The 14,466-nt window shown below is 37.1% G+C and overlaps 1 protein-coding gene across 2 annotated transcripts in view; it reads left to right on the top strand.

The window, feature by feature from the left end:
- The window catches only part of KCTD16 (potassium channel tetramerization domain containing 16), a 342,484-nt gene extending 328,600 nt beyond the window's left edge, over positions 1 to 13,884 (top strand). For both annotated transcript variants that reach the window (XM_069102691.1, XM_069102690.1), the window contains exon 3: positions 6,146 to 13,884. In XM_069102691.1, the coding sequence (XP_068958792.1) occupies positions 6,146 to 6,597 (452 nt within the window). In that variant the 3' untranslated portion in view covers positions 6,598 to 13,884. The remainder of the gene's footprint in view (positions 1 to 6,145) is intronic.
- The last annotated feature ends 582 nt before the right edge of the window (positions 13,885 to 14,466 follow it).

Here is a 14,466-nt window from a genome sequence, read left to right as displayed (position 1 = left end):
TTAACTGCTAAATCAAATGGTCTTTTATCAATCTTTATTCTCCTTGACCTTGCTGCAGACTTTGACACTTTCTCTTCCTTGATGCCTTCTTCCCTCTAGCTGTTTCTTTTGTTGAATCCATCTCTAACCATAGGTGTGTCTCAGGGTTCTGCATTTAAAAATATTATTCTGAGAAGGGATTCATAGACTTCACCACACTGCCAAAGGGCCAATGACACTAAAAAATTAAAAACCCTTACTTTGGGGAAAGAGTAAAATTAATTAATATATATGAGACACCCTTTTGATATTTTGAGCAAAGATTTGTCTTTTGTCTTAGTCTCATTTTCTCTACACTAAACATTCCTCATTTTTCCTCATAGGCAATGATCTGATTCCCCTTCTCCATTCTCATTGTTTTCTTAGTATCATAGTTCTTAGTTTCATAAACTTAGAGCTGGAAGGGACATAATAGGTCAAGTAGGCCAACTCCTTCTTTTTCCAGTGCCTACCAAACAGTAGACACTTCATAATTCATAAGCCTCAATCTACTGTGGGGGGTGGGGACACAAACACTTTATTTCAAGCAGATAGTTAAAAAGTTGAATTCCAGATGAAGAAACTAATCCCTAGAGAGTTTAAGAAACTAGGATAAGGATACATAACTAGTAAGTGGCAAAATCAGGAATGAAGTCAGGTCCTCAACCTCCAAAAAAGATTGTTATTCACTGTACTCAATTGATGTTTTTGGACCTACTCCAGTTTATCAAAGTTCTTATGATCCTCAGAAGTGAATATAGTATTTCAGACATGGTCTAACCAAGGCACACTAAAGTGGGGAAAGAAAAAAAGATGGTATTTGTAGTAGACATAAAAGGCATTTGGGCTAGGTATCATTCATGGCATGTGCATTGCATAGGAGCAGGGTTGGAGAGGGAGCAGGAGATCATAGAATCATATATTCAGAGTCTAAGGGAACTTTGAGGATCTCAGATTCAGTCTCTTGAATTAAGAGATGAAGAAACTACAGTCTAGTGAAGTTAGGCAACTAGCCCAGGACCACACAACTAGGAAGTGTCTGAGATAGGATTCAAACTCAGTTCTTTCTGACTCCAAGTCCAAAATACTCTCCACTAGACTATACCATGCTGCTCCTCATAGATTCACTAAAGAAATTACTAATAATATATACTTAATGAACACTGATTATATGGATAAAAATTATATCAATACTCATAGTGCTTTGCACAATAAGTTTAAGTAATGAATAATTCAGAATCAGGGCATATTTTAGTCAAAAAATGACAACAGAAAAAAAAAGTTTTTCAAGCTAGTCCCTTGGAATAAAGTGCTTTTCTCACAGTAAATTGAGGTTTATCAATTTTTAATCAATAGAGGGAATTATTTCCCCCATTGTTGAAACCTTAGCAAAAGGCAAGCGAAAGCTTGCTGTTGCCATTGGAAGCAGAGAAGTGTTTAAAAGGAACCATATAATACCTTAAGGTGCTAGAACTTGAGAATTCTGGGGCAGTCAAAGATTCTGAGTGTTTGGGAGTGTCCTGAAAAAGAGCCTTCTAGCAGTTCAGAATAGACAAGGACAGGTCTCTGTGACTACACAGGATATGAGAGTTTAAATCAGACACAGACCACCTCAGTTTGTATATTCACAGCCTCTTCTTTTCCTGAATTCTTAAATTCCTTAAAATGATAAGTACTTATGGAAGGGGGAATACATCTTATAATGCTTCCAGACAGAATGAAGAGGATTTAATAGCATCATTTTGGATCAGTTTTTAGCATCTAACTCTCACAGCTTTCTGTCAGACCTCAATGCCAGCCAAAATGTACACTTTACTGTTTTCTACATTTAAATATAAATATAGATAAAGCGTGGGCCTTAGAGTCACCAAGACTTGCATTTGAGTTTTGCCTCTGACACAAACTAGCTTGTGTGACACTGGGCAAGTCACTTAACCTCTTTAAGTTTTAGGATAAGGTGGCAGAAAGTTTTCTCACTTGTAATTCCCTAATTCGATGAAATCATGTCTCTTGTTCTTTCATTAATCCTATCCTTCACCATTCCCCTAAAAACATGAGAGTAACAATGATATAAAATATTAAAATTTGGAGTAACAGAGCATGCTTCAGAGGAAAAAAATATGACATTTCAATTTCAGGTAGTAATATCACCTGAAATAAATTTAAAAGTAATTCTTTTGAGCTGAATGGAAGCTCAGGTGACATTTCAATCCATAATTATCTAAGCATTCCATCAAGAAATGACCCACTCCTGTTCCAGTTTCCTAGCTTGCACAAATTTTGGAAGACTGTGTGAAGTTTTCCAGATGGTCATTTTTGCATCCCTTAAATACACTGCTGTTGATTTCTTTAAAATGTCTCCTGCGAGAAAATAAAGATTCCCCCGGGAGGGAAGGAATGGGGAAGAGACCTCACCACACTTAGGAGGTTCACACAATTTAGAAGTTCATGCAGCTTTTATTTTTGCTGGTTCTAATCACCAAATTCTTACTGCCCTCGGTGAAACTCAAAAGGTTTCTGGTAAGTAGAAGCTATCTTTCTATGTGTTTAGTTGCAAGCTGCATTTCCAAACCTTTCCCAGAAGAATAAGGCTGCTTTACCTTTGTATTAGAGTGAAATGTCCTATAGAAGATAAATATTGAAAAAGTTACACCTCTTTTATCATCAGAGTAGAAGAACTGGAGTCTATTAGCAAAAGGCCGGTGGGTACTTAGCAAGAAAGACAAATTTTACCTTCCGAAGGAGAAATGGCTCCCTCAGAGACCATGCTGGCAAAGAGAGGAAAGGCTTTTTCCACTCTCAATTTTTGCAGAAACCAGCTGGTGTATGTTGAGCAGATTTCTCTGTGGCATGGGAGACGTTTATTTACAATAGCCTGTGATAACTAGAATGCTACCACTGTTGGCCTTTCTTTTGGTTAATTGGATTACTACATCTAATTTAATAGGTCCATAAATATGATGACTGCACAGTCCAATTATGACAAGTTGTTTCAATGAATGGTCTCAGTAGGAGATACTTCTCATATTGGGAGTTTATTGCACTAGGTTTATGGGTCAGTCAACAGAGATCTTGGGATTCCTCCTCCTAGAATTTAAACAAACAAAAAAAAAAGAATTGCTTATGATAACTGACATTTATGTAGCCTTGAAGATTTATAAAATACTTTAAATATACAATATCATTTGAAATAGTACTTATATGACTTTCTTCCCATTTTGTACATTCAAAAATTGAATTCATAGAGATCCCACATAAGCAAATATTTGAGATTTTAACTTCTACCTGTCCTCACTGACTTCAGCCCTTTATCTACTACATCACAGATGAGATCACACAAGGTGAATAGGAAATATTCAACATTAGTCTTATCAGTTAACAAGAAATTATCAAGCACCTACTCTCTCTCTCTCTCTCTCTCTCTATATATATATATATATATATAGATATATATATATATAGATATATATATATATATATATATATGGCCATGTGTCCAGGAATGAGCATTAACAAGACATAAATGTGGTCCTTGTCTTCTAAGAGATCACATTCTAATGAGAGAGGCAACATTCAAACAACTGTGTATATTTGGAATATATACAGAGTAAATGGAATCTAATGACAGAGGGAAGGCACTAGGCAGAAAGAGGGGCAGGAGAGGTCTATTGTAGAAAGTGGGACTTAAACTAAACAAAGCCAAGAAGTGGAGATGAGAGAGAGAGTTTCCTAGGCAGAGAGTATCCCAGTCTGGAGGAGATGAACCAAGCTGAAAAAACAATATTACATATACAGGTGCCAGGTAATGTTTGAATTAGCTTGACTACAAGTCAAATACCAAATATATAAAAACTATTTACAGTAAATTCATGATATGATATAACTTCTGTTTCCCTTTCCCACTCTCCATCCCCTAACCAGCAAGGTTGGGGGGGGGGAAATTATTATTGATAATGTGAATGCTTCTTCTCTGTGTCAGACTAGGGCTATTTGGATGGAGAACAGGACAGAAGAGGCTGTTATTTCTGTTTTCTTTATGACATGAATATAGTGACTCTATTCAATGTTCCCTAGTAATACAGCTGCAAGAAGGTTCTACTGTATCTCTTCCTAGGCAGAAGTAAATCCATGGTGAATCTCTGAGCCATAGATTGCTAGTGATACATGAGATAACATAGAACCATCACATTCCCCTGCTGGGTCCAAAGGAAAAACTTTTTGGTCATCCTCGTAACAAGTGCATATGGTAACAGGAAAAGAGTCTCAAAAACAGAATCCTTTCCCAAAAGCCAAGAGTCAATAAGACTGATAGAAATTGTACAAAGTTTCTTCCAATGATTCACTCAGTAATCATTTTTTTTATTAAAAAAAATAGAGAGCTTAAAGATTTGAAAAGAAAGGAAGGATATTTTTTCAACTCTATCCTTCATTCAGTAAAACTAAAAAAGGGACCTTCCCTATACCTGCCCTTCCTCAAAACTTTCCTCTCTTTCTCCTTATCCAAGAAGAAAATAAGAAACAGGTAAAGTGTGACCCATGGGATGGACTTATGCACCTACTCTTCTCATGCACACACTCTGTATGTTCCTTAGGGAAGAGAGAAGCCAAGCAATCCCACTACATTTTGTGTGTGCTGACAGGCATAATGCAAATATAGAATTGTAGGATTATGGCATCATAAGAAGCTACAAGGGGCATTAGAGATCGCCTAGTCCAGGGGCGGGGAACCTATGGCCTTGAGGTCACTTGTACCTTTCTAGGTCCTTAAGTATGGACTTTTGAATGAATTCAAATTTGGTTCTATAGAATTTGGATTCAGTCAAACGGCCACAGGGATCTATAAGGCCACAGGTTCCTGACCTCAGATGTAGTCCTATTCCTTCACTTTTCCATGAACGAAAGCAAAGTTCAGATAGTAAATGGCAAACCGTGCTGTGGATTACTTTGAAAAGTATAAAGGATTCCCTGAGTGTAGGAGATGGTGATGATGATGATGATGATAATGATGTTGATCTGTATGTTTTTGTGTGAATACTGTGGCAGCTAGGGGGTGTGATGGATAGAGTGCTGAGCCTGGAATTAAGATGGCCTAAATCAAAATTCTCCCTTAGACACTTATTAGCAGTGTGACCATGGGCAAGTCAGTTAACCCTGTTTGCCTCAGTTTCTTCATCTGTATAAGGAGCTCGATGAGGAAAACCACTCCAGTATCTTTGCAGAAAACAAAATAGGATCACAAAGAGTCAGACACCACTGAACAATAAAAACAAAATGGTAGAAAAACACACATCATACACCATTTTCTAGATATCTCTAGTTTCTTACTATGGGATGGGTCAGGATTGGGTTCCTTATTATCCTTTAGCAGATGTTTTTCTCTCAGAGGTAGAGGAGAAGGAGGGAATAAGCATTAATTAAGTGCCTACTATATGGGAGCCATGGGAGGAAGGTGCTATTATCCTCATTCTGTAGTTAAGGAAAATGAGGCAGATAGAGATTCAATGACTTTCACAGGGTGGAACAACTAGGGAATGTCTAAGAATTCATCAACTGTCTTGGGAGAGAGAGCTTTTAATTTTTTTTTTCTCTCCACATTGAAGTTGGTAAAACAATTCCCAGATAGTGGATGTCTGTGTATGAACAAATAAATATTTACCTCCAAGTTTCCTTTACAGTTTAAACAGGAGCCCTTTAGGGGTGTTTCTCTCTGCATCAGGGCTCAGGATCAGTACATTGATAATGTTCGAGAAAACCTTAGGAACAAGACTAACTCTTCTTTAATGGGCTTAGAATGGTATATTATACTTTTACTACTTAGAGGAGTGTGATTTAAACTGGTTTATGATAATGCAATGAAGAGAATTTGGAAAAGAATACAAAAGCATTGGCTCTCAGCTGCATGTGAGGAGCACTTCACCTCCCAGAGAGCAGGAAAAGCACTCTGTTTCAATTAAATCCAATCCAGTAAAAGTTTATTAGATGCTTGTTGAGTGCAAGTCATTGAATCAGGTAACATGCAAAGATGTCATTCCCTTTACACTTACCCCCATATATGTATGTATACATGACTAAGTTTAAGCCATCTAAAGTGCCTTTAATTCACTGGGTCCTGTGTGTTCTCTTGCAGGTGAACCTTCCAGGTGGTCTTCCTCACACTGTGACTGCTGTTGCAAAAATGGCAAGGGTGACAAAGAAGGGGAGAGTGGCACCTCATGCAATGAACTCTCCACCTCTAGCTGTGACAGCCAGTCAGAAGCCAGCTCCCCACAGGAGACTGTCATCTGTGGGCCAGTGACTCGCCAGCCCAACATCCAGACTCTGGACAGACCCATCAAGAAGGGCCCGGTGCAGCTGATCCAGCAGTCAGAGATGCGTCGGAAAAGCGACTTGCTTCGGACTCTGACCACTGGCTCCAGGGAGTCTAACTCGGGCAAAAAAAAAGCTGTGAAGGAAAAGCTTTCCATTGAGGAAGAGCTAGAAAAATGCATCCAGGATTTTCTGAAGATCAAAATTCCAGATAGGTTCCCAGAAAGGAAGCACCCTTGGCAATCTGAACTATTAAGAAAGTACCATCTATAGGAGAAGGCTGGGGGTGGGGAAAACATACACTTTAACATTTCCAAATAAACATAATACACGAGAATATTCATATTTTAAAAGGAAAAAAAATAAGAATGTGTTAGGCCACTACCGTTCATTGATCTTGTTCTGCCTAATTTGCCTAGTTCACCTTCTCATGTAAAGTCACAGGGTAATTGATTTTTTTTTCCAGATGTGGAAGCACAATGAAAATGCTATTTGTTTGTAAACTCTAGAACACACACTGAAAATGTTACACATGAGACATGGTTACAGCAGCAACTGAGAGAACCTGGTGTTCATCTATTCCAAGCCAAGTGTTCCTTGTTTTCCCCCAGTGGAAAGGTCCACTGAATGGGAAGATGAAGGACAAGGGGTTTGCTTGATAATACATTTGAAATTTTTAATTTTGCTTTTAACTTTGTTTATGGGGGGAAAGGAAGGGGCTTTTTGAACTTTTTACTTAAACCTATGCTATCCACTTTATATTGGCTATGTTGTTTATAAATGTTTATTTGTATGTGTGTGTACACATGTGTGTATGCATAGGTACACACACATATATACATGTTTCATAGAATTCAAGGTTGGGGAATGTTTATGAGGTCACTTAATCTAATCCCCTGCTCCTGACAAGACCTTTCACTTTATAACAATGAAAATCGATTCAATTTTTAAGTGCTTCTCAAAGAAAGATATGTCATATCCTTTCTTGGGATACCACTTCAATGGTGAATGAACCTGATCAGTACTTAATCCTTCTTTACTTACAAACTAATTCTCACCTCAACCCTGGGCTGAAATTATTTTCTGTGTTGGTGGATGGAGGGAGAAGAGCTGGTGACCATTATTTGTGTAAGAACCTTTTGTACACTTGAAGACTATTATTAAATCACCCCTTAACTTCTTTGATAGGAGAATATAGACCAGATTTTCCCAACCTTCAGACATTTTTGTGGCCTTTATACTAAACTTACTTCCAGCTCTCCAAATCCCTCTTTGGTGGTAGAACCAAGAACTGAGAATGGCACTACCCTCAGAAGGTCTTCACCACTGCTGATTATAATAGAAAAACTGAAGTTAAGTGCTCCTATATGCTTTATTTTTCCAGAATCCTAGTAACACAATGACTTGTTTATGTTTTTTTTTATTGTTGTTGTTTTTAACTACAGTGCTACACTGCTGACATTTTAAGTCATTTTGGTGTGTTTTGTTTACCCTTGAAATGTGAAAATTTGGCTATGCCTGCACTGCACAAAGGAGAGCCTTAGCAAGGGCCCTGTCAATGTTACCTATGCAGAGAGCCAAAAATTGAGATCCCGGAATGGATTTTGGTTCACTGGGCTACATATCTGTATTCCATTAACTGGATTGCTGTCGGAGATCAAGATTACTGTGTTCTGCCTAGACACAGTTGAGAATTAAATATTGGTAGCTATCCTTGTAATCTTATTTGCTGTGGATGCTCTGTTACCTCTGACAAGTTTAGGATTGTGATGTTGAAGACTTTTTCCTCTTTCTCTTAGGCATAATACATGGATTTCATTAGGAATGGGAAAGGATAACTCAGTGTCAGTTATTAACTTGGACCAAGTAGAAATTTTTTTTAAGATGAAAAAAAATGTGTGTGTCAAGGAAGGAATTTGGTTGTCAGCAGGACCAAAACACAATGATTAATGTATTAACTGTTTCTGTTTACATATACATGCCCAAAGCTAATTGTTTAAGAGGTTTTGTTTCAATTTTAGTCACTGGTAAATGATTGACTAAAGTCCCACAAGACTTGCATTTCACAACAGACATAACCTGTCAAAATTTTTATGTGTTGGCATCTCTAATTAAGGGTTAAAGGTTTTATTTAAAGGCCTTGAATGCAGAGATGTCAACAGAACCGTTCATAGATTTGCTCCATGTTCATCTCTACTATGCACAGCAGTGAATCAGTCATAAGCTTTAACCTTTCTTTATTCAGTCTTTTCATTCATTCTATTCAGAATGACTTCTTTTTTCAATGTCAGTGAACATCATATTAAAACATAATCATCTGAATAACAAGATTCAGGGAAGAATTAGATTTTAATGAATCAAGAGAGAATTCAAACGAGAAAGACCATCCTAAGGCCCACTGTGATCAAATAATTCTTAAGGCCTCTCCGACAATGCTATCAAATAATTCTGGGCCAAAAATGTGCATTGATTCCAGCTCCCTTTCTACTCCTATGCAATTAAATTGTCAACAAGGTGTACTTTGAAGCCTCAAACGACTGGAATGAGATGGAGAGCTGAAAGGGAAGGCAACCCTTAACTTCTGCTGCATACTTTTAAAGAGGAAATTAAATGTTGCAATGTAACTTCATATAAAATCAGTTTCTTTTTATCCTGTTTACCTAATCAGTTGGCAATAATATCTGTTGCTCACATGTTCCTTTTAACTCCAGTGATAGGAAAGAAACCACCAGTTAGAAAACACACACACATGTATATACACACACACACACCATAGTCTTCAACAAACATTTATTAAGTCCCTACTATGTGCAAAGTACTTGTGTAAGGCGATTTTTTTGTTTTGTTTTATTTTCTCCCACCTCTAGACTGTGGGCCTGCTCCAATGTGAATTGTCCAAGGAAGCAAAACTGTGTTTGCTTTTCAATTGTGTAAGTATTGGTTTACAGTTGATCATACTTCTGGTAGGATTGTTCTTTTTGTGTGCTAAACAAACAATGAGCAACTAAGCAACCTACCATAGGACCATGTGGTTAGCTACTCATGGAGAAAGTGAAAGATTAGGGAAATGTTTATGTGAGGTATGAACTTGCAAGGCTCTAAGCTCATTGTGTAATGTACAACTCCTTATCTGGTTTTGATTTTTTAAAAAAGAACTCAAGTCCTTTTATGGAGAGAGCTGTATATCAATATAGTCACTCTGATCCTTTTCGTTTCTTGATACCAAAAATTCTGACAAAGACTATACACTGAACCAATGAGATAACACAACTGGTGTCATTCTGGGTAAACTTATTGTGACAATATGACTGACAGTATGACTGTCAGTCAGGGAATCAAAGGATTCCCAAGTGGAAGGAGCCTCAAAAATCAAGTATTCTAACCATATCATTTAATAATTAAACTGAGACCAGACTGGGTAAGTGACTTATCCAAAGTCACACAAATAATGACTAGTAGTATTGAACACTGAAACACAGTCCTCTGAATACAAACCCAATGCCCTTTGTAATATAACATTAACTGTTTCACCAAATGGCAGTACACCAAAGTTTCAGGGGTGGGGAAAGTTTATTTCCCAGAGGATCCTGAATCTGAACAAGGTATTTGTTCCCAAAGACAAATAAGCAAAATAGTTTGCAAATCTCCTAATCTATTACTAATGTCTATCTCCTTTTACCAGTGAAATGGAAGGTTGGAAATGTCTGTTGTGGGCCACTGAGATGTTTGCATTGTTATATCTGTAAATCCCAATATTGTGTTTCTTTGGGTGGCTGTCATGCAAATAGCAGGAAGAATCTTCCACAAACATGAGGCCATTTTATTCTTTTTAAAGCTAAATGTAGACACAGCTTGTCTTAACTAAACTGAAGTAAGAGTGAAATAAATTGAAAACCTTCATATACTCCTTATCCCTTTTAAAATATATTATCTTCTAAGTCATGTTTACACATCATTAATCCAACCTGCCAATTCAGTGGTAGAAAATACAAACAAACAAAAAAAATCAAAGCATTTTAACATTTTTCAACAAAATGATCAACAGCTGATTTATTAACTTTCACTTTTCAATTGATTGTGTTTATTTAAGATGGATGTTAGCTAAGGGTTCCCCAAGCTGATCATTCTCATATATTGCCATTCTTTCAGAATCACTTTTGCTTTCCTGAATTTAGAGTTTATGTCTGGGTTTCATCCGTCTGTGTCAAAACATCTGGCTCTGTAAGATTGTAGATGGGCATGCAGGATGATTTATAAAATCGTTATTTACTATCTCCCTATCACAGTAGTAAAACCTCATTTTTACATTTGGAACTCAGAATGAGATCCACTAAAATGATTCTAGCCTCCCAGCTCAGCCAGTACCTAGCATAGCTGCAGAACATGGGAAAATCTAGAACATCGTCATTCTTTGTCACTGGGCTCCATAGATCTCACTAATATAAATTTTCATGGTCTGTCATTGCTAGGAAGCCAAAGGTTCTTTCTACTGCCTGTGAAATGTGAGAAAGAATCCTTGGGAACTTCAACTTGAAAGAGCAAATCATAGAGGAAAAATGAACGGAGAATTGTTTTTTGTTTGTTTTGTTTTGTTTTCCTCTTGGTGACTCTATGGAAGATAGATGTTTTTGCCAATTTGCATGCTGGATTGTAGGTTTAACAGGGGCCATTTTTCTCCTTTAATATCTCAGTATTCTTGGCATCTTGAAATCTTGCTAAACTAGAGTTCCAATTTATTTATTTTCCTTTATATTATCAACATGACACAATTGAGAAAGAGAATCAGACGAAGTATTCTTTCTACCTAGTTGGAATGGAGTTAGATGTCATTTGCACAGGACTATACTATGATTAATATCTGCAGAAAAAATTAGACCAAATGAAATCTGCTGGAATGGGTTTGATTTATATTGCCTTCATCATCCTGGTTTTAGATGAAATGGTTATTGCTCTCCACCCCTGCTGAAAGAAAAGAGTCTTAAACTTTAATAATCACAGCCTTGTGATGCGACAAGAGAGCTCATTTGTTTGAAATATCTGTTTTCTCATCTTGCCAATTGAAATGGGGACTTTTTTCCCACTGTGGCCTTCCTAGAAAGCTATATACAGAGAATAGAGAGTTCAGAATATTTCTCTTTGGAACATTCTAAGTGATTCAAGGAATTAACTTGGAGAAAAAAAATTCATTATTTCTAAATAAAATGAGCTTGAGAAAAGCATCTCATGTATGGAAAGATGGTGGGAGACTTTTCTATTTGTCTTATTGCATTTTACTTGTTCTTTAGTAGTTAAGCCTCTTTCAGATATCCCTTTTCTGTATACAGATAGGGAGAATAAACTGGGTCATCTCTGGGTGGATGGGTGAACATCTCTAAGTGAGATAGAACCTAATGATGCCCAATTAGAAATAAAGTTAACACTTTTCCCAATGACAATGGCATATTTATTTTTGCCTCCTCAAGTCTCCGCTCAGCCTGGTTCAAAGGACCATGAATTTAGTTATTGTGTTGTGTGGAATCAAGGTGATTCCATCAAAAAAAAAGTAGAGCGAAATGAAAAACAACCAATCTGACAATGAAACGGTCTATGATGTAGTAGGAGCCAAGCCATGTTAAATCAATAACCTTCTGGGCCAATGAACTTCTGATGGGCAGCCAATTAGACCCAAGCAGAAGTATGAGGTTTTGAGATGACTGAAGACCTCAACCAACAAAGTAAATCCAAGGCTTCAGGAGAACACCAGTGGAAAAGCCAATGAATAAATGGATAAACTAGAGAATAAGGAATGTTTTTACTATGTTAGTGGGCAAAGATTATATTGAAACACACAAGAGGAAAGGGAGATTGTTAGTTACCTAGATATTTACTTAAATGGAGGTGGCCAAAGTAAGAGCTTGCTATTGTGATCAAGAAATATTTACTCAAGTCAAATCCATGCCACACAGAGTGAAGTGGAACATTGACAATTATTTGGAGAGTTTGGGCAGTCTGTCAAGATGAAATGACTAGGAAATTCACCTAAGTCTGATATCCTTTTCCTCCCTTGAATACCTACATTCAATGCCTCAATTCTTTGTCCCATTGCCAAATCTCAATTTCTATGGGCTATGTTAACCTGGCTATTGGGAGTTCCTAAAGATCTTGTTTAGATTTGAGTTGTTTATTGGTTAAAGGATTTCACACTCCCAGGCTATCTGCCTTGTTTCATTTATTAATTCACTCTCATAAAAATGAGGAGGGAAAAAGAAAATATGACTTGAACTAGTGACTATCAGGATCGTCCCTGAGGGGTGATTTTCCTGTTAATCAATCTGACATAAACACTCCTAATGCCAGCCAGAGGATTTAGAAACTCTCCAGTCTTCAGCTACCTCCTCTGTCTTGTCAGTTTAATCTTAGATCTGACCTTTTGCTAATTTACATGCTGATATGCCTTATAAATCAACAGATTTCCAGGTTCTTTCCCTGTTAGTAGCAGCTCTATCATAAATGAAGTAGGAGTCAATACAAAGAGAAGTAATTGAAAACATTTGTTTCTAGACTTCAAATGAGTAAGTTGGTATACACCTGGAACAAAATTCATCTTGTGTACTACTGATAGGTATCTATTGCAGATAGGAGCTAATGTTCACAATGAGGAAAGCACAAATGAAAGAACCAGCATTCAATTATGGAAGATAATCAGATAGCATAAGAGAGCTTCTATGTGCTAGTTATGTATATAAGCACATTAAAGCATGGACTGAGCTGGATTTCTAGTGTAAAATGCAAAATGTGTGAAATTCTAATATATGTGTGGAATATTCAAACACATTCTCAGTCTACTTGTGGGCCTAATGGTCAATCAAATTAGAATTATGTGCTTAAAAAATGATTACAGAGGTTTAAAAAGTCCCTATTTATTCATTTATGAATTGGTTTTCACTGATGCAAAAAGTAGTGGATGTTTGGTTTGTTAATTATAGCAGACCAATCATTATGGACCAACACTCATTCACACAGACTTGTAAAAGAAAATTCCCTTTTCACTGGCTGCAGTAGCACATACCTGTAATCCCTGCTTACTGGTAAGGCAGAGGCTCTTGGATTACTTGAGCTCAGGCTTTCTGTGCTTCAGTGGGGCTAAAGTTAAGTGAGTGCCTGCATTAAGTCTGGCACTAATATCTTGAGCCCCTGAGATTGGGAACCAGACTGCCTAAGGAGGGGCAAAAACCAGCTCATTACATAAAGAGCAAGTCAAAGTTTACATGCCGATAAGTAGTGAGATTGGACCCATGAGTGGCCATCTGGGCAGATAAGAGTGACTCTTCCTCAAAATAAATAAATCATTTTTCTATTCTGTATGGATGTGTCTGTGTGTTTGTGTATGTAGGTGTGTCTGTGTGTCTATGTACAGTTGTGAATTGCCACTAACTATCCAAGGCATAGTTCCTGTACATCTGATAGGGAGAATTCTGGGTGAAGATGCAGAAGTAATATGGGTAGTAGGGAGTAAGAGAATTGTATTTCATTCAAGCTGTCAACATTATAACAGGAACACAAAAGTGAAATATTTTTTTTGACAAGAAATAGTTAGGAAGCCCTTTCATTTCACATGACCCTTTCAAAAATATTTCTCAGGCTAAAGAAGATTCAGCAGCAAGGTGCTTTCAAAAGCTCAATGGAATAAGGAAGAAATGAGTGCAACAGAAAAACAAAACAAAACAAAGGGCAGAGAATTGAGATTTCACAGTCAGCTCTCAAGTGTAGTTGCTTTAGGTTGAATTTCACTCTTATAAAGATGCTACTGGTTTTTTTTTTCTTGCTTTAGCAATTATTTTCTTCAGCCAACAACCAATGTAGACACATCTCGCTTTTGTTTCAAAATGAGGATATGTCAAGGTTACTACAGGTCTGGGTTGCTCAACCTCAACCTGTGTACATCTTGTATTGATAGTAATTCACATTTACCTATCACTTTTTTTTCCTAAAAATACTTTTACATAATCTCATTTAATAACATCTGTGACATAATGGATTGCCGAACTTATCCCAAATTTTAGTCAGGAAACTGAATGCCTCGAAAGATTTAGTAAATTCTTTGAGGTTTCACACAGAAGCAAAAATAGAGCAAGGACTAAAACTATGATTGCCTGCCACTCA

The sequence above is a fragment of the Petaurus breviceps genome, unplaced genomic scaffold, assembly GCF_028583685.1.
Source record: "Petaurus breviceps papuanus isolate PSGF00001 unplaced genomic scaffold, PetGlider_PUasm1.0 551, whole genome shotgun sequence".
NCBI lineage: Eukaryota > Metazoa > Chordata > Mammalia > Diprotodontia > Petauridae > Petaurus > Petaurus breviceps.
This window is presented reverse-complemented; position numbering and strand designations above follow the sequence as displayed.